Raw genomic sequence first — 20751 nt, 5'->3', positions numbered from 1 at the left:
CGGTTCCCTTGGTGACTCGCGAATTTGTTGTTGGCTTTGGCTAGAGATGACAGTATTGAATAAACAACGATAGCCTGCAGCATTCAAATTGAACTAATTGTGCTTATTAGGCGGCCAAATACGGAAATACCACTCAATAGCCGTCATAAGGAACCTAAATAAGGGTAGGAATTGTTAAAAGCTAATTTCAACCAACAAAACACCATTTCAACCCATCGATATTCGCACTTTCATGCTCGCCGGTATCGATGCATTTTCCCCTGTTCATCTCTAAGCAGCAGCTGCAAAAAAAATCAACTATACTATTTTACATTCGGTCCGTATAGTTTATGAGAAAAGAGCTGCTCACAGGATTCCAAATAGCGTCATGGAGGAACTACGCAAGCATTTATCCAAGGTGAACGTGCCCTGCGTATCCGGGGCGGGCGGTCCTCCCATCTACAAAGACGAGTGCGTCTACTCCTACGACAATCCCGAGACGCCCACCGGTTTGTACGTGTGCCTGCACAGCTTTTTGGGCTTCGGCGAGGCGTACGTGCGGGAGTATGCCAACAAGACCGGCAACCGGATATTCCTCCACATCCAGCGGGTGAAGACGATCAAGGAGGGCGCCGATATGGATGCCGATGCGGAGTCGGAGGCTGGACCGGAACGGAAGATCACCCGCCTGGCCATAGGCGTCGAGGGCGGCTACAACGAGTCGGACATGGCCAAGAAGTACGAGATCAAGGACACGTACAGCATCGTGGTGGCCCCCGATCTGGACAAGAAGCTGCCCTATCCGGATCCGGAGCTGCCCATGCGTGTCACCCAATCGGTGGAGGCGATCCTTGCTGCCGACTCGGCAATTGCCAAGTTGGAGAAGGCCACGCTAATGGGTGAGTTGCAGGATTGTTGTCACACGCTGACGAAGGTAGCCTAAAATCAATAATGTTTCAGGCACCTGGGATGGTGAAGTGCGTCAGGCGTCGAAGTACGCAGAGAACCTGCAGCAGCTGGATAATGGCAAGAGGATTCCTCCATCCGGCTGGCAGTGCGAGAAGTGCGATTTGACCAACAACCTCTGGCTTAATCTGACCGATGGTTCGATCATGTGCGGACGCAAGTTCTTCGACGGCAGTGGCGGCAACGATCACGCCGTGGAGCACTACAGGGTGACAGGTTTCCCGCTGGCGGTGAAACTGGGCACCATCACCGCTGATGGCAAGTCGGATGTGTTCTCCTACCCGGAGGATGAAATGGTACTCGATCCACACCTAGAGCGCCATCTCTCCCACTTTGGCATCAACATGGCGGCGATGAAGAAGAGCGAGAAGTCGATGGTGGAGCTAGAGCTGGACATTAACCAGCGCATCGGCGAGTGGTCGGCGCTTACGGAGAGCGAAAGTGAGCTGCAGCCTGTTGCTGGTCCTGGATACACTGGCATGCGCAATCTGGGCAACTCCTGCTACATCAACAGCGTGATGCAAGTGCTCTTCGTCATCCCAGACTTCCAGCAGCGGTTCGTGGGCACAGGAGCGGAACGCTATTTCAGCGAGTTCCCCAGCGACCCGGCCAACGACTTCAACATTCAAATGGCCAAGCTGGGAACTGGTCTGCAGTCCGGAAAGTACAGCAGTATTGCCGAGAACACTCTGGACACCGATCACATCACCGGAATATCGCCGGCCATGTTTAAGAACATTGTGGGCAAGAATCACCCAGATTTCAGCACCAAACAGCAGCAGGATGCCAACGATTTCTATCTGCATTTGCTCACCCTGCTGGACAGGAATTCGCGGAACCAAACAAATCCCGCAGATGCTCTAAAGTTCCTGCTGGAGGATCGCGTTGAGTGTCTGGCCAGCCGCAAGGTGAAGTACAGGACCCGCGAGGAATACAGTTTCCGTCTGCCTGTTCCGTTGGACAAGGCCACCAATCTGGATGAGGTGCGGGAGTTCCAGGAGCGTAAGAAGGCGGCCCGCGAGAGTGGACAACGGCTACCGGATCGCGACATCGTGAGGCACAAGGTGCCTCTACAGGCCTGCCTGGAAAGCTTCTTCGGCCCGGAGCTGATCGAGCAATTCTACTCCACTGCCATCGATGGCAAGACGAATGCCAAGAAAATCACGCGATTGGCCACCATGCCCGACTGCCTGATGATTCACGTGGGAAAGTTTACGCTGGGCGACGACTGGGTGCCCAAAAAACTGGACGTTTCCGTAGACATGCCCGATGAACTGGATCTAAGCAATTGGCGTTCTGCTGGTGGCTTGCAGCCCGGTGAGGAGGCTCTTCCCGAGCCCGCCGCTGAGGAGGTGAAGTTTGCATTTGACGAGGCGGTCATGTCCGAGTTGCTGACCATGGGATTTCCGCCGGAAGCCTGCAAGCGTGCTTGCTATCACACGAAAAACAGCGGGCTGGAGGCAGCCTCCAACTGGTTGATGGAGCACATCGCCGACGAGGATATCTCGGAGCCCTTTGTGGTGCCGAACAACAGCATTGGAGACTGCGCCGCCAACCAGTTTGTGGCCAATCCCGAGAGCCTGGCCATGCTCATGAGCATGGGCTTCGACGAACGACAGGCGGTGGCTGCTCTGAAGGCGACCGATGGCAACGTGGAGCGCGCCACCGACTGGATCTTCTCGCACGCCGATTCAATTAGTGTCGACGAAGCTGCCCCCGCTGCAAATTCATCAGCTGCAGCGGCGTCCTCGGCGCCCAATAAGACCGACTACCGCGATGGCCGCGGCAAGTACCGCCTGGTGGGATTCATTTCACACATGGGCACCTCCGCCCAGGTGGGACACTACGTTTGTCACATACGCAAGAAGGGCGAATGGGTGATCTTCAACGACAGCAAGGTGGCCAAGTCGCAGAACCCGCCCAAGGACCTCGGCTATCTGTATCTCTATATGCGCGAACAGTAGCCAGCTCGATCTCAGTCCAATCCGAATCACCCCAGTCCCACAAGCTAATATTATACGCCCTGAAGAATGGAATTTAATAATAAAGTACATATACAGTGCTGCAATCGGTTTTTGGGGGCTTCTGATATATACAGTCTTCACAATTGATGAATCATTTGCTTGAATCTTGATGACTAATACTTCGCATAAGCAGCTAAAAATAAGTCCAAGAAAGTTTGCAATAGATCTGCTTTCTTAACTGGAATTTTATTTAGTTTTCTTAGCACTCGACTCCCTGGAGACAGGAACAAGATCTCTTATAATGCCGTTCAGCCGATCTGCGAATGCTTGGAAAGAGAACTTTTGCTGCACCCGCTTGTGACCCTGGTCTCCCATCTTCACACGCAGCTGCTCGTCCCGGAAAAGCTGGAGCATTGCTCCACCAAAGCTCTTCTCGGTTTTTTCGCACAGAAAGCCAGTGGAAGTGTTCACCACCGTTTCAGTGGGTCCGCCGCTGTTCAATGCCACGACTGGCTTGGAGCAGTACATGCCCTCCAGCGGCACAATGCCGAAGTGCTCGTTCTCTGGCGTATACAGCAGACAGTGAGCGGCGAAGAGCAGGCGACATTTCTCCTCGTCGGTAGGCGATCTCAGCAGAACAACGTGATCCTGAAGCTTCAGCTCCTCCGTAAGCTGCTCCAGCTCCGCGAAGTGCTCTACATTTTCCATGCATCGGGTGTCGTAGCCCCCGGCGATGATCAGGCGACACCGCTTGAAGTCCGTGGCGGGCAGCATGTCGCCCAGAAGGCGCAGGGAATGTAAGGCGAGGGCGTGGTTCTTCTTGCGCTCGTACCGATTGATGTCTAGATAGATAAAGGCGTTGAGTGGTACTCGCGGGTGCACAGGCTCGTCCAGTAAAGCAGACCGCTGTTCCAGCTTTTTCTGCATCTGGTCAAAGTACTGGGTGTGCAGTGAAGGATACAGCACATCCGGCACCGTGCTCAGTCGGCGGAATGTGTCCTGGAAGACACGTAGCGTAAATTTGGAGTTGACCAGCACCTTGTCTGCTAGACCGATCGTGTGCTCCTCCAGCCAGTTGATGGGCAGGCGGTACAGCCGCTTCAGCAGTCCTTCACGGCTGCTGAGAAGCTGATCCGGGAAGTGGCAGTAGAATAGAACTTTCGGACGATGAGGGGCGAAGCGGAGAACTGGAATGCACACAGAGATTAGGTCGCACACCACCACGTCCACTTGCTCCCGCTGGGGCATGTAGAAGCTGGCGTAGATCGCCGCGTAGAGCATGCGCAGATAGGCACAGATGGCATAGAATCTTCCAAAGAGCCCGCGTGGCAACCAGTCGCCCACTACGTGGACCGGAAAAGTGCCATCCGCCGTCTCCTTGAAGCAGTGCGTGCTGTCGTGGTGATTCGTTAGGAAGCTGACCTGGTGACCCCGCTCGTTGAGTGCGAGAGCGGCATCCACCACCAGTCGCTCAGCTCCTCCGATGCCCAAGTCCGGGTGGAGGAACAGAACCCGAACCATGGTTTCAACCGGAAATCTGCAGTAAAGGAATTTACAAACAATATGCTCGAACTAGGACTATATCCTTCTTATGCCGCGGGGTAAGAATATTTTCATTCTTTACGGGGCTTTGTTTTTATTATTTAAAACTTTTAAATATTTTCTCAGCTGATTCGCAAAAGTGTGACCGTGGTAGGATAGATGTTCTAAGGCGGTTCTAAAGAATATACCAAATATATAGTTTATTATTATTTATTAAACATAAAAGGATGCTTTCGCTTTTGTATTGCCATTTTAGTCTGAAGTTATCAACATTTTCTGCATATTATATTTACATATTTATTTATTATATGTTTTGTAACCTTTTTTATTATGTTCCAAATTTATCTGTTACTGTTTCTATTTCTCCAATGTTGCCAGGAATTATCAATATAGACTAGGGTAATCTAAGCTCTTATTTTAAAAACTCTATCTCAATTTAAAATTCAAGAAAGTCCACTTTTTAGCACACGAAATGCGCGCGCTGCGGTAACCCTAGAACACATGTTGACAGCGCCCGCTTTTGGCGTTTTTTAGCCCCAAATCGACCTTGTTCTCGGACCGTGTTTGCAACGAACGCATTAAATTTTCGTGAAAATAGCTCCGCTGAGTCAAATCCCTGCCAGATACCGCCCAGAGATCCCGGTGATCCAGCTCCAGCCACATGAGGTCGTCGATGGCAGTTAGCCCATAGGCATGCGAGCCGCCTAAACCGCCGCCGCAGTTGTTGTTGTTCTTGTTGCCCAAGCGTCCCTTTAATGGTAAACTAATAATTGTGATTATAGCGCGCATAGTCCGAGCAAATCGAGTGTGTGCCGTGCTTGTGCGCCTCAATTAAGTGCCGCCGTGTAGTAAAGTGGAAAAACAGCAGCAAAACACGGGCGATGCAGCCAAATTGCTAGGCAGTACAGCGAAAAACACTGAACGAAAAGAGGCAGCAGCTCTCCGGCGTTTCCATTGGCAAAACAAACAAACACACACCACGCACCCTACCGCCTGCCCGCCCAGTTAACGGTAAAGCTAAAGCCACGTAGCCGCAACGTTGCCAGCACCGCCAAGATGCCCAAAATCCATGTGAAGAAGCCGCTGGCGGGACTGGTCATACGGAATCGAGCCCACAAGAGCAAGAGTGTCTTCACGGTGAGTACATACATGTACATACATATTGTCACGGATTTCGGGATCGGACTAGCACTGTTCCGATATCACTATGAGTGGCCTTATCTGCGGAGCCAAGGTGATTCAGCACACGGCGTGTGCTTGACGCTCCAGTCGCGATTTGGGCATTACTTTTAGACGTAATCGAGGTCTATTAAACGATTCGAGCATTCAAATGTTTACTCAGTTGGCAGGGGATTTTCACAGTACTTATTTAGTATTTCGACTTAACATCCAGTACTATATGTTTGTAAATATGTTCTGATATGAAACATGCACTGGGCAATGTACTTTCTATAATCAGAAATGAATAACATCCAGAAAACATAGGAAAAGCACACAGAATTATAATGCTTATATTAAGATCTTACACTTAGTAACATATTTGTATATTTTAGATGATAAAATCAACTCCAAAACCAGACCGTTTTTTAAATTTTGTTTATCAACTTAAGGATAGTGTAAAATGTAATAGGTTAGATTTAAGATCTTTTAAAGTTTTAAATAGAACATGAAATGTTTGTTTGAAATCACATATTGTATCCATAGTTTTAAGCCTGTATTTTCTTATCAACAAAGTTGCCATATTGAGCACGTTTCACGCTTGCTTTGTGTATGATCGTTTTAAGCTAATTATTTGATAAGAAAACCCACAACGAATAACTTTGGAATAACTAGAAAGAAGCTTATAACTACAATAAGTATTGCAAATGCATTAATTTGCAAACCTTTTGTTCAAACTACACTCAATGTACATCATTCGCTTTAGAAGCTAGTCAGTATTCAAAAAATTGAGTTTGTTACTTAAATTTTTCCCTCTGTAAGCGTAATATGTGTGCCTCAATGTGGCACTTTGCTATCGCTAATGATGAAGCCAGCCCGTAGAGCTGATATCCACTGTAGGGGGTGGTAAATGTGGCAGACATCAGGCGATTTCACCCATTTGCGATAGTAGCGATAATATCATAAGGTTTTCCCCAAAAATCGGGCGATTGTTTTAAAGCTCTGCACTGGATTCGGATACGAAGTGCAGTAAAGACATAAAACGCGATTGATAAGTGGGTACTCCCACGGTGACTCCTCACTTGCCAGTGCTCCACTCCACTCCCTCACCCACTCCGAGCTCCAGCTCATGTTCCACGTCCACTTCTACTTTTATAAGTGTGTCACTGGCGATGGCGTAATCAATTCAACATCGGTGACCCCATCCCGCAGCCAGATGAACCACTTGTGGTGGTCGGCTTTCGATTTCGTGGAGAAGCTGCTCCGTGGGTTCTGGCCTTTCGCTTTCTGCTCTTTTGAGTGCTTTTCGGGTTTCTGGTTTTATTTTTACTTGCGGCCATTGAACTGCCTTCTGTTTACCTATGCTGTGTTTGTGTGTAGTTCTAGACTTTCCCGCACTAATGATCGCTCATTTGTTTGGGAAATCAGTGCGCGTGTAAATATTACATTAGTCACCATTACTTTCCACCCTCGAAGAACAGGCCTTTGTAATGCCGGTAATTTTGGCTAGGACATTAGAAGTAGCCCAGGTGAGAAGTGAGAACTCCCATTCCCCTTCCCATGTCCATGTCCAGCCCAATTGGACTCAGTCGCTGGGGGAATGGATTTAGCTGGAGTTTGGTAGCCAGCCTGCCGCCAAGCGCACATTCTATGCAACAGTTTTCGATTTGCTGGCAAGCGGAAAAGCTCATGACGCCTGCGCCGCGCTCTAGTTTCCCTGGCCATTTCCCCCATTGGGTTTCCACCTATTTTCACTGTCTAATTAAGGGCCGCGCCACGAGAATTTAATTTTTGGAGTTGCTGGGCGACCTTGGCTGGCCACAAATTATCCTGCACGGGGCAGCCATTAGACTTCATGCCACCCAGGAGATTTCCGACGAAACCTAGTTTCGGAAAAGTTAATTTCAATTAAGAAGCGCCCTTTAACTGCGCTAAATTGTTGAGATAGTCATGCATATAAATAACAGATTATTAACTTTCACTTTAGGTCACCTAGGTAATTTAATTTACAACTTTGTGTTCAATTTACTTTCCATCGTATGTAGGTAATTGCTCTCAGTGTACGTACTACCGTTCCCAAGCAATTAGATAATTTCCCCAGAACAAGCCATAGTTTTTAGTGGTTCTCTGAACTTTTTTGCAAAATTCCCTTGTAAATATTATTCACCGAGAGAAGCTTTTCGCCGATAGAAAAGCGGAAAAGCTGTTTCATTCATAAAACACGGCGATAGGGCGCAGAAGTGAACAGGTGCCAGAGATAAAAGCAAAACCACAGAATGAAATGCCAGGAGAGCGTGGAAAATGCCCCCCGAGCGAAAGCTCTCGCTCGGAAAATGCGAAGCCGGGAAAATGTGGCATGCAACAACAGCAACAAGGCAAACAAACAAACAAACAATGGCCCAAAAGTCCGATGGTAATTGTTGTGGGAAATTCTCAAGCACGCGAGAAAGCAGGTTTATGGAGCAAATCGACGACGAAAGTGAAATAATCGAAAGTAATTGGGAAGGGGGAAGTGAATCCCTATCAAAATGTGGGTGAAAATCGCCAGGGGAAAATATTTATTCTTAATAAAATATACTAAGTTAAAGATGCACAAAAAAAACGTATTTTTGTGGAAGATATAAACTAAATAATTTATGCAAGTCTGCAAAAACTCTGTCTACATGCCTTCGAATAAATCATGAATCCGCAGTGAGAGGCATTTTCTGAAAATACCAAAAAGCTTTTCGCGGCCAAAGCTTCAATGAAAAACGCGAGGAAAAGTGCAAGCGAAAGAAAATGCTCTGCCAGACGCTTTTCCAGCTGAGTACGGCGCAGCGTGTGGAAAAGCGCACATCGAAGCGCACATTTTGTCGCGCCGTGTAGCAAACGGAAAATTCGCCAAACGATTTCCACGCGTTTTCTTTTCGTGACTGCTTTTGTTGCTAATTATATCGGATCTCGATACCATGTGCAATTAAATAGAGCCTTGTATGAACAGCAGAGAAAATTGAAACAGCTCGTTTCGCGAGGAAAATTGCGTGAAAAGTGTGTTTTTGTGCAAATTTAATGATTGAAAAGTGGCAAATGAACGAGGAGTGAACTTGAAATGCTTCTCTCGATTCGCTGACCCACTCAATTCGCTTTTGCTTTCAGCTTTCCACCCACGGAAAACTGGGAAAATCGTCCCGTTACGCAAAACTGTAACTGTACCCCCCACTCTTGTTGTTATTCTCGGCTCAATTATGTTTTTGTTCATGAGATCAGACTATATATGTACATGTCTGTGGTTTTTCTTCGCTTCTTCGTTTTGGCGCAGGAAAAACCAAATGTGGCGGACATTTTTCCCCTTGGAAACCGAATTTCCTTCAGCCTCTCGTGTTACTGATTTCCTTTGTTCTTCGCCCGCCTGACGCACACAAAAACAAAAATGGAAACGAAAACGAAAATGAAAACGACAATGAAAAGAAACGAAACGAAAGGCAAAGGGAAACGGAAAAGCGTCCGCTTTCCTTGAAGAAGGTCACCCAAGCTGATGGGCGTCCTCTTCGCCCATTTTTCCGATCCTTATAATTTCCTTGACCAGCATGCTGTTGTTTAATGTTCCGAGAACTTCGCATAATTTCGTTTGCATTTAGCGCTCGTAAAATGATTTTTATGGCCGATGAGCTTCTGGTTCTAGAGCCCATTAAATCTAAGATAATCTTACCCGCGGTGCATGCAACAATCGGATTTGCATTCTATATGGACTTAAGTATGTTATATAGTACAGCTTGCTGGATATGCAGTCATTCTGGCGAGAGAACATCTCTCTTAATCACATAACCCACGTTTATTTGCCTAACCAAATTTGCTCGACAAACGTCGGGAGTTCAATAAACCTTCGCCGCAAAATTTCCATGACACTTTTTATGTGCTCTTCTTTTCTTTTCCTTTTTTTTTTCTAGGAAAGCGAAATGGAAAGAGTCTGCCACGCATAAATTTCCATTTTCATCCTCGGCACGAGTTGGGATTGAGTCCTGAAGCCAGGACAAACATTTGCACAGTCAGGCGCCCGAATACCAATCAATTATGGCGAAACTTCGCCACATGAGTGGCTGCTCGAGCCTTACAAAACGCCGTTGGATAACGCGTTGGCATCCATAAATTATATACCCAATTTGGAGGCTTTGTTCGGCTCCCCTTCCGCTTTTGTCGGAGTTGGGGGCTCCTATTGTCTCATAGACATGCCGCAGTGGGTCTCCACGCTTGTCAAGTGCAGCACTGGATTTATTTCATACCCCAGTGACTAAAAGATACACCTCAAAGATACTGACTTATCCGCAAGTGAAAGGAGGTCTTATTTAAATGTTAAACATATATAAGAACTTTTAGAATATCTGTTGATATTTGCTTGCCTAAAACCTTCGAACAATATCAAAAAGCTGAGTGTGATAGACAGAAATGATATTAGTTTTATGGGAAATATGTTAAAATGTGACTAATATATATCGAAGTTAATTCTATGCAAACATTTGATAACAATTGTTGCCATTCAAATGCTTAATGCAACTTTTCCTAAAGACCAAAAATCGTATTTAATTAGCAACACCTTATTATGTGCATATTTTCTGGTGCTTCTTAAGTTTCTATATAATCTAATCTAGTTCCAAATGCAGTACGAGCGAAATTATCTAAGCAATGTAGCGTGGTGCTATGGCATTTTGGCCACGTGCCAATCCTCGGAAGCACCCGCTTCCGTTGTCTCCTTATGCAAATTAACTGCACGACTTCCGCTGATGCAGTTGCACTGTCGTGTTGCAGCTTTTAGTCTGTCCTTTTGCGGTTGTTGCATTTACATCGGTCTCGTTCTTTTTGTTGTGTCAACACTTTTTGGGCAACAGTTCGGGAATCATAAATTTATTAAAACTACTGGTGTTCCGTGTCTGCCAGCCAGGCAGCCAGGCAGCCAATAGTCCACGGTGCTAGGTGCGGCATGCAAGGTCAGCCGGGTGCTCGGCATCGAATTTAGATTCGGATCGGGTTAGCTTTCGGCTGGTGTGATGGGTGGATTGCTGGTGGGGTGGTGCCAGCGGTTCGGTTCGCTTGGATTGGTCTGGGTGCATCATTGCCGCTAATCAATAAGAGACGCCATTCATTCGGCTCGCTTTGGTCTTTTTATATCCATTTTGTGTGGCTGATGAAATCCCAGGTCAGTGCATTTGGATGATTGCGGCTGGGATTGCTATGATTTCGGTGTTTTTGCTGCCAGCACTGCAATTTTCATTATCTAGCTGCCGAAATCAATAAATCCTGTGCTGTGGCGTCCTTTTTGATTATTCCTATGCCCGGAACTCGGTCAACAGTTGAATTTAAAACTCCGCGGAAATCTGAAGAGTTTATATAGTGTTAATGTTGAATTAGTTTAGTTAGTGACTGTATATGTCTATTAACCAATCGATAGAATTGATTATTTGCTGGCGGCAGTGGGGTGCTCAAAGTGTCAACCCAGAAAGCCAGTGAGCTCCTCCAAATCATCTTCCCATCCTGCTCCTTCTGCTCATCCCGCTGGCTCGAATCCATTTAGAGGCTGCACCCGTCGCAGCTTGCCACTTTCTGGCCACGTTGTTGACAAACTATTTTTAATATTGAAAGGCGGCGGGCAGCGATTGCCTCACACGAGAAGTGTGTGTTGAGCCTGTGTTGGTTGGTTGGCTAATGTGAGCGGGCACATTACGTATCCGCAGCGTTGCACGCGCGCTGCAGGCTCTGAATTGAATTTCAACATCTGCCTGCCGCATCTGCTGCTTTGGCACAGGCTCGTCTCTTTCAGCACTCCTCGTCCTTCTCACTGGTGGTGCACTCACATGACCTTGGAATGCTCTCCATTAGCCACCAGTCGTCAGCCAGTTCGCTTTTCATGTGGGCTGACATTTGGCATCAGCCATGGTGGAAGATGAAAGCGCCTCGGTTGGTCGATGGAAGTCCCCACGTGCTCGTTTTCATTTTCACTTGGTAGGAATTTAAGCTCTTGCGAATGAGTTGGAAAAAGGGAAAATCATAAGTATTCGTAGGTATCTTTTAGAGTCCAAAAGTTGCTTAATTGTTTGCGCAAGGTGTTTTATGTAGCTTCATGTTTCATTTTAATGTTTATACCTTTTATTGTAAATTTCCATTGAAGGCTCTACAGAAAGGGCTTTTTCATTGTTGCTTCTTTAAGGGAAAATGAGTTATTTTTGTTACCGGAAAAGTTACACTTTTGAAACAATAAGCCCGGATAGAAGAAGGAAATTTAATGGGATGGAATTCCGCTTATTGTTTGCTTTTAATGCCCAGCTTTTGGGCTGCTTACCCCTGCCAAAAGTGTCGCTGATTGATTTGTGTGTGCCTTCAGGCCAGCTGGAGTATTTTTAATTAAAATTGCGATAGTCCTTGCCTCCCGCCAGATTCCTCTGGATCCTAAGGATTCAAGCACCTGCCAGCCCAGCGACCCACGCGCGATAATCTCTGACTTGGCATGTGGCATGTGGCAAGCAGAAGGAATCGGGGAGCAGGATATTCCACTTTGGGGCAACTTCTCCGCTGCCTGTGCTGCCAGTGCTCTGTGTCCTTGGAGCCTCGGGCTTTGGCCTACTTTTCAATAAGCCACAACAATGGAGTTGCCAGTTATTGGCCATTGTCTGGTGGTCTTGGCATTATTGCGAAATCCAAATCGAAATCAAGAGCGCCACAAGCGCAAAATTTGCTTGTGGAGCATGGGGCTGTAACTTCGCCAAAATACAATCTACAAAATTTGAATAAAATGCGGATTTATGAAAGCATTTCCCTGCTTATTATTGGATTATTACACTCGTAAATGAAGTTGAAACAAATTTTATAAAGTTTAAATTCTATGCAAGCCTAGATTTCTAAATTAACATAATTTGCCTACCTATAAAATGCAAAAGTTTGCAGCCATTATTATTATAACAATATGTTATAAAAAATATATATTTTTTCAGTGTCGTTAAATGCATTTTAATGAAGTTCAGATCGTATCACGAATTTCGCTGGCCTGCGAATACCTGAGTGGCCCCCAACTTGACCCTGCCAGCCTTTTTCCCATTTAAATTTTTGCGTGTCCTGCGGGAGGGCAACCCATCAGATGGATTGCCCATGACCGGCAAGATTAATTAGCAAACCAAACCAAAAATTCGCAACGCATTTCTGTCGAGGGCACGTATAGCCACCAGTCGTTAGCTCACAGCCCGTTTTAGCCGGCTTTTCAATTTGGCAGTGCCCAGCCCAGCGACAAACTACTAGCTAGTCTCTTTTTTGTGACATTAATGAAAGGAAAACAAGGAAATGTATTTTCCAGCATGTCTCTTGCCAAATCGTTACGCCATCGTGCTGACTTGTTGTCCGCTTTTTTCCTTTGTTTTCCTTTTTTTTGTCGTGCCTGCAAAACGAAAACGGATGCCTGTTTCCCGTTCGTCCTGTTGTTTTACTTTTTGCCGCTCCTGTCAAGGTCGTTCCTAATGCCTTCTGATGCGACACATGCAGGCCCATATGAATGCGATTCAGCCCGCCGATGGATGGGGGATAAAGATCCTCCGGTTCATTCTCCCCATGATTGACTTGGCAGCTGGCGTTTCCCTCTCGGACAACAGGCTGTCCAAGTCCAATCCCTTGTCCCTTGTCCAGTCGCGGAAATTGAATTTCAGTAGCGCCTTCGGTTCTCCGGCCTGCACTTGACCCGATTGCCGTTTTCTCACGGACTGCCCAGTCCGGCGGGGTCAGGTCACCATCACCACTAGCATGTCGCTTGGAACTCGGTTTAAATGGGTTTCATCTAGCTAATTCCACGCACGCGGTTGAGATTTATGCGCGTCAAGTTTGCGAGCTTAGTCCATTTCGTTCTGTTGAGAATTTTACATATTTATAGAAAACTAGGCAAAAACAATCATATTCATATATTGTAAATAAAGTGTAGTATATGTAATATATATATTTACTTATTTATTGAAATAAATTCTTAAACCCACGAACGGAATCAATGTTCTTTGACATTCTTTCAATATCACGCTCTATAGTTTATCTATGTTTACATGGTTTATAGCATAGAATCCCCCAAAATCAACCTCATCGGATCTTTTCGGCTCCGTCATCCTGAAACTTTGTTGAGCCAACACAAGTAGCCAGCATAATTCCAGGGAGCTAGATAACAATCAAACTCATGTGGTCGGGTAGCAAAAACATTTCCATTGTACTGGGGAGCGCTGCTCATTTGCTTTTAACGCGAAACTTTCATCATCGTTGTCAAGTTCATCTATGTGATATGTGCGACAATTGCTTTTGGGCATTTTATTGTGGTTGTGAGGGGTATTTTCGCCAGTTTGGGATAATAGAATTGTTAATTTAATAGAATTTGAAACTTTGTAAGTCACAAAAGCTGTAAAGTACGTGTGCTTGGAACTAATGTTTTGAATTTAGTATACCCTCGTTTATAATCACCATTTAAAGCAAATCGAGCTGACAATCGAAATGCAAACATATAGTGCAAATTCATATATTTATATTAATTTATTTATATTTTGGACTTGTCTTTGAAACAAATAATGTATTCAAATTGCAATGGATATCCTTCATTCGATACTTCAAGTTCAAGTATCTTTTCTCTATCGAGTGCCTCTGCCTGTGTCTCTTTTGTAAATAAGCTCCACAGCAGGTGGACATGTGTTTCTCTCTGGGATTCTCTGGTGCTCTGGCGAGCTTCCGCTCACTGGGAGACCGGAGAACTGGCGAATCGGTGGGCTGGAGAACCGAGTGCCCAAGCGATCCAATTTAGTGAGTCGCGCACATCGGAACGCAGCAGACGTCGCTGGTTTTTTGGGGGGAACGATCTCGATATCGACAGCGTCACAGTTGGAGATGTTTTTGATTCTCATGTTTGTCAAAATTCTAGGTGACTTTTTTTCGTTAGTCGATTCAATTAAAATTTCTGAGATCGATATTCGCGCGCGTGGTGTGAATCGCTGTGATCTGACGTGAGTCCATGCATCCAGAAGTCGGCGGGTATGTGATTGTTTAATCCACGATCTGCGGACCGGACAATTCCCAGAAAAATACACACACTCATCTCGTCGACCCATCTGACATGACCGGAAAGTTGCTGTGAACTCTGGCAGGCAGCGCCGACTTGATTTTCCATTTATTTCACTTTGATGTGCTTCGATTTAAACTGCTTCGTTTGCTCATTTCCTAATGTTGATCGATCTACTTTCGAGCCTATCCAAGCTTGCGACTGCGATTTACACCAGGGTGTTAAAATCGCCACAAAGCACTGACATTAAGTGGCTTTTAGCGCGATCTTTATCTTTTTCTGGGCCAAGTAAGTGTGGATAACACACCTAGATTCCGACAAAAAGCAGCATACTTTGCGGCTCCTTTAAGGATTAAAATCATTTTACAAACGTAAATCTTTCGAGTAATTTATTTACTCTAGTAGTTGCATACAACTTTTTATCGGTTTTTCATTAAACAACAAACAAAACAAGAGTATTCAGTACGGCGATGTCTTTAGTGTGTTGTTTTGCCAACTTAATATTCCTAGGGAACAGCTGAAAGCAAATCGCGCGTTTCGCATGAATTCAAATGAGTAAGAGCCATTCGGTTGGCCAACTTTAATTGCAGCTAGAGAAGTGCCTCAAAACTGAAACGTTGGCAGCGGAAGCGGCGTGTTTAAGCCAAACAAATGATAAGATAGAACTTCGCTTCGATTGCCGCAGAAACGAGGAGATAAGCGGAGTGGTGGAGTGCAGAGCGGTGGACCGGATCGCATCCCAAAATCACAGCCGAAATCATCATCACCACTCACCGCACATCGCACATGTTCGTGGACCCGTGGCAATGGAAATTAGTGCGATAAGCGAACCCACAGAAGCACTAGAAACCAAGAGGGAGACACGCAGCTAAAACGGATCACGGTACCATGCGCAGCGGGCGGAGCTATGGCCAGCGGCAGAGCGACACGCTGGAGAGCAGCTTCGAGCTGGAGGATTCTGAGGCGGAACAGGTCAATTCACCGGTGGCAATCAAGGGAGAACCATCGGCACCCGGAGATCCAGATCGGGATGGGGATGCTGATCGAGAGCGGCAGGAGTCGGGTGAACAGACGGACAGTCTGAGCACGCGCAGCAGCAGCTCCACGCCGACAACGGCGGACGTGGCCGATGTGGAGACCATTAGCTCCCTGCCGCTCTCTCCACCCGCCTTTGGCGGTCGTGGCACTCAACTGGCCAAGCGTCACTCTCCGCTGAAGGACAAGCAGGCAGAGCAGGCGGACAGCAGCTCCAGCTCCAGCTGCAGTCAGCAGCCCGATGCGGACGATGTGCCCACGGTAAGTGGGTGCGATCTGCGGCAGAGCCCGCCCTCATCCTCGTCCTCCTCCACCTCAACTTCCACATCCCCGCAGACTTCGCGGTATGCAGCTGCAGCAGCACATCCCAGCGCAGCATTCGCGGAGACGGCGATCACCGCGTCCTCGGGATCGGGCCGAGTGTGCGGCGGAAGCGGAGGAGCCGCCCACAGGCGCACCCACTCGGCCGCCTCCTACATCTCGATGAGATCGCAGGGCGGCAACTCGGAGGCGACTCCGGAGCGACCAAAACGGAACCGCTTCTTCGAGTGGATTCGCGTTGTGTGCAACATCTGCTGCTGCAAGGTATTTCATAAAATACAGATACTTTTCAGTTAAGTTAACCCATTTACTGATATACAATTCAATTCACTGATGTTACATGATATAGGTAATAGTAGTACATTATTATTATGAATAATCTAATTTAAAAGGGCTTTACATAATTACTCAGAATCAAATAACTTGCCTGTAATTGGGTTTCTTTCACAATAGCCAGATAAGATGTACCATATGTAAGATAAACTGTCAGTTTACACGATAAAGGTTTAATTTATCTAAAAGATAACGCCTATCTCAAGACCTTGTCACATTTAATTGGAACATGGAAAATTATTGTTTTGATGGATAATATTGTTAAAAAAAAGTGTTATTTATAGGTACTATTTAAAAACGTAGATAAATCATATCAATAAATCTACGTTTAAATAAGTGTGATATTAACGAAATTAAAAAATGAGAAACAATCGGATTGCTCCGGTTATCAACTTATGTTTCTAGTTAATTGAATGCAGTAAATACTGAGCCTCATTAGCTGTCGTTCAACAATACAATTTCCAGTTAATTAGCGCTAGTAATTAATAATTCAATAGGAACTTATTAGGAGTCACCTTTAACCCGAGAAGGTCTTAGCTATTATATTTAATTACAATATATTATTCATCATTCGATCTTTTCTGATATTGATGAAAGCTTCTTGTCTAGTTTAAATATTTCCCGAAATCATTTGGGTTTCGTTTTCCATTTATTGATGCGCGACAAAACAAATCAGTTGCCGGCATTCCGAATCCATGGCCAGCCAGACTCGGGTGACATTGGTGCAGTTAACGAGCTCAAACAGTTTCGCATTTAGTACAATTTATTTTTAGCTGACGCGGGACTCAAATGTTTACAAATAAAGGCGGCCAGCAATTGGCCGGGGCCTCAAAGGGTTAACGCGCCATTGTCGTCGCCTTATCAACTGGTTGGTCTCGAAAGGATGACGCACTCGCATGGGTGCGTCCGCCAGTGCATCCTGCCATTATGCCAATTGGCAGCGGGCGCGTCCCTTTAATTAGCCGATCTGGATTATTACTAATGAGCTATCTAATTTATTTCACAGAGTTCCGGAATCGGAGAGCCGAGTGTTCATCATGCGCTGGTTGTGATATTTCTAGAGTTCTTCGCCTGGGGCCTGCTGACGATGCCCATAATATCGGTGAGCTTACTCTATATGTCCTAGATCAGACATCAGATTTTAACTCTTTCCTGTTTTCGAACAGACTCTCAACCAGACGTTCCCGGATCACACATTCCTAATGAACGGCCTGGTCATGGGCATCAAGGGGATCCTGTCGTTCCTGTCGGCGCCGCTGATCGGCGCCCTTTCGGACATCTGGGGCCGAAAGTTTTTCCTATTAGTCACAGTATTCTTCACCTGCCTGCCCATACCGCTGATGTCCATCAATACGTGGTGGTTCTTTGCCATGATCTCAATAAGCGGCGCCTTCGCCGTCACCTTCTCGGTGGTGTTTGCCTACGTGGCGGACGTCACCACGCCGGAGGAGCGATCAAAGGCCTATGGCCTGGCCTCGGCCACATTCGCCGCCAGCCTGGTCATCTCGCCGGCTCTGGGCAATGCCCTGATGGAGATGTACGGCGACACGCTGGTCGTGGCCCTCTCCACGGCCATTGCGCTGCTCGATGTATTCTTCATACTGGTGGCCGTGCCGGAGAGTCTATCAGAGAAGATGCGGCCAGCCTCCTGGGGTGCGCCTATCAGCTGGGAGCAGGCGGATCCTTTTCTGGTGAGCTGAAGCTTTAACCGCTGAGTTCTTAAACTAGTTTTATGACACTGTGCTCTTTTTAGGCCCTGCGCAAAGTGGGCACCGATAAGACCGTACTGATGCTGTGCCTCACTGTGCTGTTATCCTATCTGCCCGAGGCAGGGGAGTATTCCTGCATGTTTGTCTATCTGAAACTGAAGATGGGCTTCAACTATGTGGAGGTCTCGGTCTTTATAGCCATAGTAGGCATCCTCAGCATCACGGTGCAAGTCACACTCGGCTCCTTCATGCAGTGAGTTTGAATTTCTTCAGCTGCATTTATTTAGTGGCTAATTATATGCTTTTTTCGCAGAGTGTTTGGAGCCAAGCGCACGATCATAATGGGCCTAGCCCTGGAAATCGTGCAGCTGCTGTGGTACGGCTTTGGCAGTCAAAAGTGGTGAGTAATAAATATCTCAAATATCTTAGAGACAAGTCACCTGAATGATATCCCGCTTCTTTAATCAGGATGATGTGGTCGGCTGGCGTTGTGGCTGCCCTGGGCTCCATCACGTATCCCGCCATCAGTGCTTTTGTATCCCTGTATGCGGCTCCCGAGAGTCAGGGTAAGTTAAAGGGCTTGAACTGCTCCAGTTTAAAAGATCTGAGCTGAATCAAATGTCTCAATTTCAGGCGCTGTTCAGGGCATGATCACGGGCATGAGGGGTCTGTGCAATGGCCTGGGTCCTGCGGTCTTCGGCGTCGTCTTCTACCTGTTTAACGTGGACCTGAACGACGACCACGACTCGCATGCGAAGAGCAGCGGCAGCAGGGCGACGAACGTGGAGAAGATCTCACAGCATGTGCCAGGTCCGCCCTTCGTGTTTGGCGCCTTGTGCGTCTTCTGTGCCATAATAGTGTCCGCGTTCATTCCGGAGGGGCAGACCTCCACACTGGAAAAGAAACGTAAGGGTCCAGAGACGCCATTGTTGATAAGTTCACCAACCCATCTAACCATTTTCCCACCCATTGTCCCGGAGCAAGATGCGCCAATTGCAACCTAGTTATGAATAAAATTCCCAGTGCTGTGAAACACAGTGATGACTTTCCATTCCGATCTTTCGCAGGTGCCTCGCTAGACGTGCAGTACGAGATTGAGACGGGTCACAAGGCGCCCAGCTCCCTGGCGCCGCTCATCCGCTCCGACTCGCTGGCGCAGCTGTAGTGCGCTCCATCGCCGGCGTCCTATCCACACAACTTGAACCCAGCTGGTGGCTATAGATACGTATAAGCAGTGTTAAGGAGTTAAGGATTTTGTAACTGTAACAAATGCTGTAACTAGTTTGGCTTTAGTTTCCGAGTCTATTCTATTAGGTGCATATATATCGCAGATCAGGCCGAGATAATGTTATTGTTTTGATGGTTAGATCTTCGTTTTACCTTAGTTTCCACAACGCACCTTGTCACACCACAAACCACCTCAGCCCAATTATATTTCGTAACTAATTTATTATCGCCTAAGTAACGTAGTCACACATATTCGATTCGATTGGCCCGTGTGCTTGCCCGCTTTTCCAGCTTCTGGCTTCTGTTTCCGTTTGCATTGCTTTTGCGACTGTTGGTTCTCTTTGGGTTGGGATTACATCACAGCAGACAGGTGTTAGAGCTAATAATGTTTTGCAACAACAACAAAATAACTGCCAAATAATAACAAAAAACCAAGTAAGTGTAATCCGATATCTTCGAATGAAATCGCGTAAATTCAGCACAGCACAATACTGTATCCCGAATATCGAATCGCATTTCTAATTTAGTTCATCCCAAAGCCGTTTAGTTACAACAATTAGGAAGAGGAAAATCCAAATAAACTGAATACCAAGCTTTACTTTGAAAATCGTAGTGATTTAAAGTCTAAACTCTAAAGAAATGAATTGCAAATTATAATGAATCGGGTCACAAACTAGGCGACTTTAACCGAAAACCACAAGGTATATACAAGATAAATATGTGTATATATTTATATATATAAATAGAGAGATATATGTATGGGTACTGATGACACAAATCGAAATGTTTTTAATTTAGCCGATTGCGAAGTTAGCGCCTCCGATCATGTGCAACGCTGTAGTTTTTATTTTGATAATAACGCAACTTAATGCAGAGCCTTCAACAAAGTCAATGCTTGAACGTGTTGGGAACACACGTGCATGTGTATGTATAGTATAGTACCATAGATATCAAAGTTATATTTTTCGATGTTGCTACAATCGTGTAAAACTTCCCCACTTGCTCCTCCCCCTCCCATAAATGGAAACATGCAGACATAGGACTTACGTACATACACATCCACCCGTGTGAGCAGGTGGTCAATGGAGTAGTGCCCCCCGTAAGAAAAATCGGGGGGTACGAGAGACAGAACATATACGAGAAAACTGAACCCAAATTTTGATTGTAAATTATTTAACGTCTAACATAGTGTTTTAAACGAAACCAAAATAAACAAAATTGTTTAATGAAACGCTAGTACAATGAATTAGAGACTCCTTTATATGGAAAAGGAAGAGGCTAAGTATTAAATCTAATTCGTGGGAAAATAAAAATTCATTGTCCTGGACTGGAACGTTGGCTGTTTGTCTGGTGGGTAATTAAAGGTCTAAGTGAAAAACTGTGGCTAAAAGGAGAGCCGAATCTTAATTCCCATAGTTCTTGTGTATTGTGTTGCATTACAAATTAATTTGAATTTAAACTTCCGGTTATGATTTGT

General features: G+C 46.1%; 3 protein-coding genes across 6 annotated transcripts; 2 read left to right on the top strand and 1 right to left on the bottom strand.

Annotated features, from left to right (window-relative positions):
* The first annotated feature begins 54 nt into the window (after positions 1 to 54).
* LOC117139897 (ubiquitin carboxyl-terminal hydrolase 5) lies at positions 55 to 3017 on the top strand. Its single transcript, XM_033302577.1, has 3 exons — positions 55 to 164; positions 279 to 878; positions 940 to 3017. The coding sequence occupies exons 2-3, from the start codon at positions 368 to 370 to the stop codon at positions 2907 to 2909; spliced, it is 2481 nt and encodes an 826-aa protein (XP_033158468.1). The 5' UTR covers positions 55 to 164; positions 279 to 367; the 3' UTR covers positions 2910 to 3017.
* A 106-nt stretch (positions 3018 to 3123) lies between these two features.
* Positions 3124 to 4595, bottom strand: LOC117139898 (alpha-1,3/1,6-mannosyltransferase ALG2). The gene has a single exon (XM_033302578.1). The coding sequence runs from the start codon at positions 4428 to 4430 to the stop codon at positions 3156 to 3158; it is 1275 nt and encodes a 424-aa protein (XP_033158469.1). The 5' UTR covers positions 4431 to 4595; the 3' UTR covers positions 3124 to 3155.
* Positions 4596 to 5483: 888 nt separating this feature from the next.
* On the top strand, positions 5484 to 20520 carry LOC117139780 (hippocampus abundant transcript 1 protein). 4 transcript variants are annotated; one of them, XM_033302393.1, is made up of 10 exons: positions 8418 to 8636; positions 15240 to 15945; positions 16021 to 16269; positions 17345 to 17440; positions 17505 to 18029; positions 18092 to 18300; positions 18361 to 18447; positions 18516 to 18613; positions 18681 to 18953; positions 19115 to 20520. In XM_033302393.1, the coding sequence occupies exons 2-10, from the start codon at positions 15538 to 15540 to the stop codon at positions 19210 to 19212; spliced, it is 2043 nt and encodes a 680-aa protein (XP_033158284.1). In that variant the 5' UTR covers positions 8418 to 8636; positions 15240 to 15537; the 3' UTR covers positions 19213 to 20520. The 4 variants fall into 4 exon arrangements, with proteins under 4 accessions (XP_033158285.1, XP_033158282.1, XP_033158284.1 ...); XM_033302391.1 differs by having other exon boundaries at positions 8417 to 8636; positions 15240 to 16269; XM_033302392.1 differs by lacking the exon at positions 8418 to 8636 and adding an exon at positions 14341 to 14621 and having other exon boundaries at positions 15240 to 16269.
* Positions 20521 to 20751: the final 231 nt, after the last annotated feature.

The sequence above is a fragment of the Drosophila mauritiana genome, chromosome 3L, assembly GCF_004382145.1.
Source record: "Drosophila mauritiana strain mau12 chromosome 3L, ASM438214v1, whole genome shotgun sequence".
Taxonomy (NCBI): domain Eukaryota; kingdom Metazoa; phylum Arthropoda; class Insecta; order Diptera; family Drosophilidae; genus Drosophila; species Drosophila mauritiana.
This window is presented reverse-complemented; position numbering and strand designations above follow the sequence as displayed.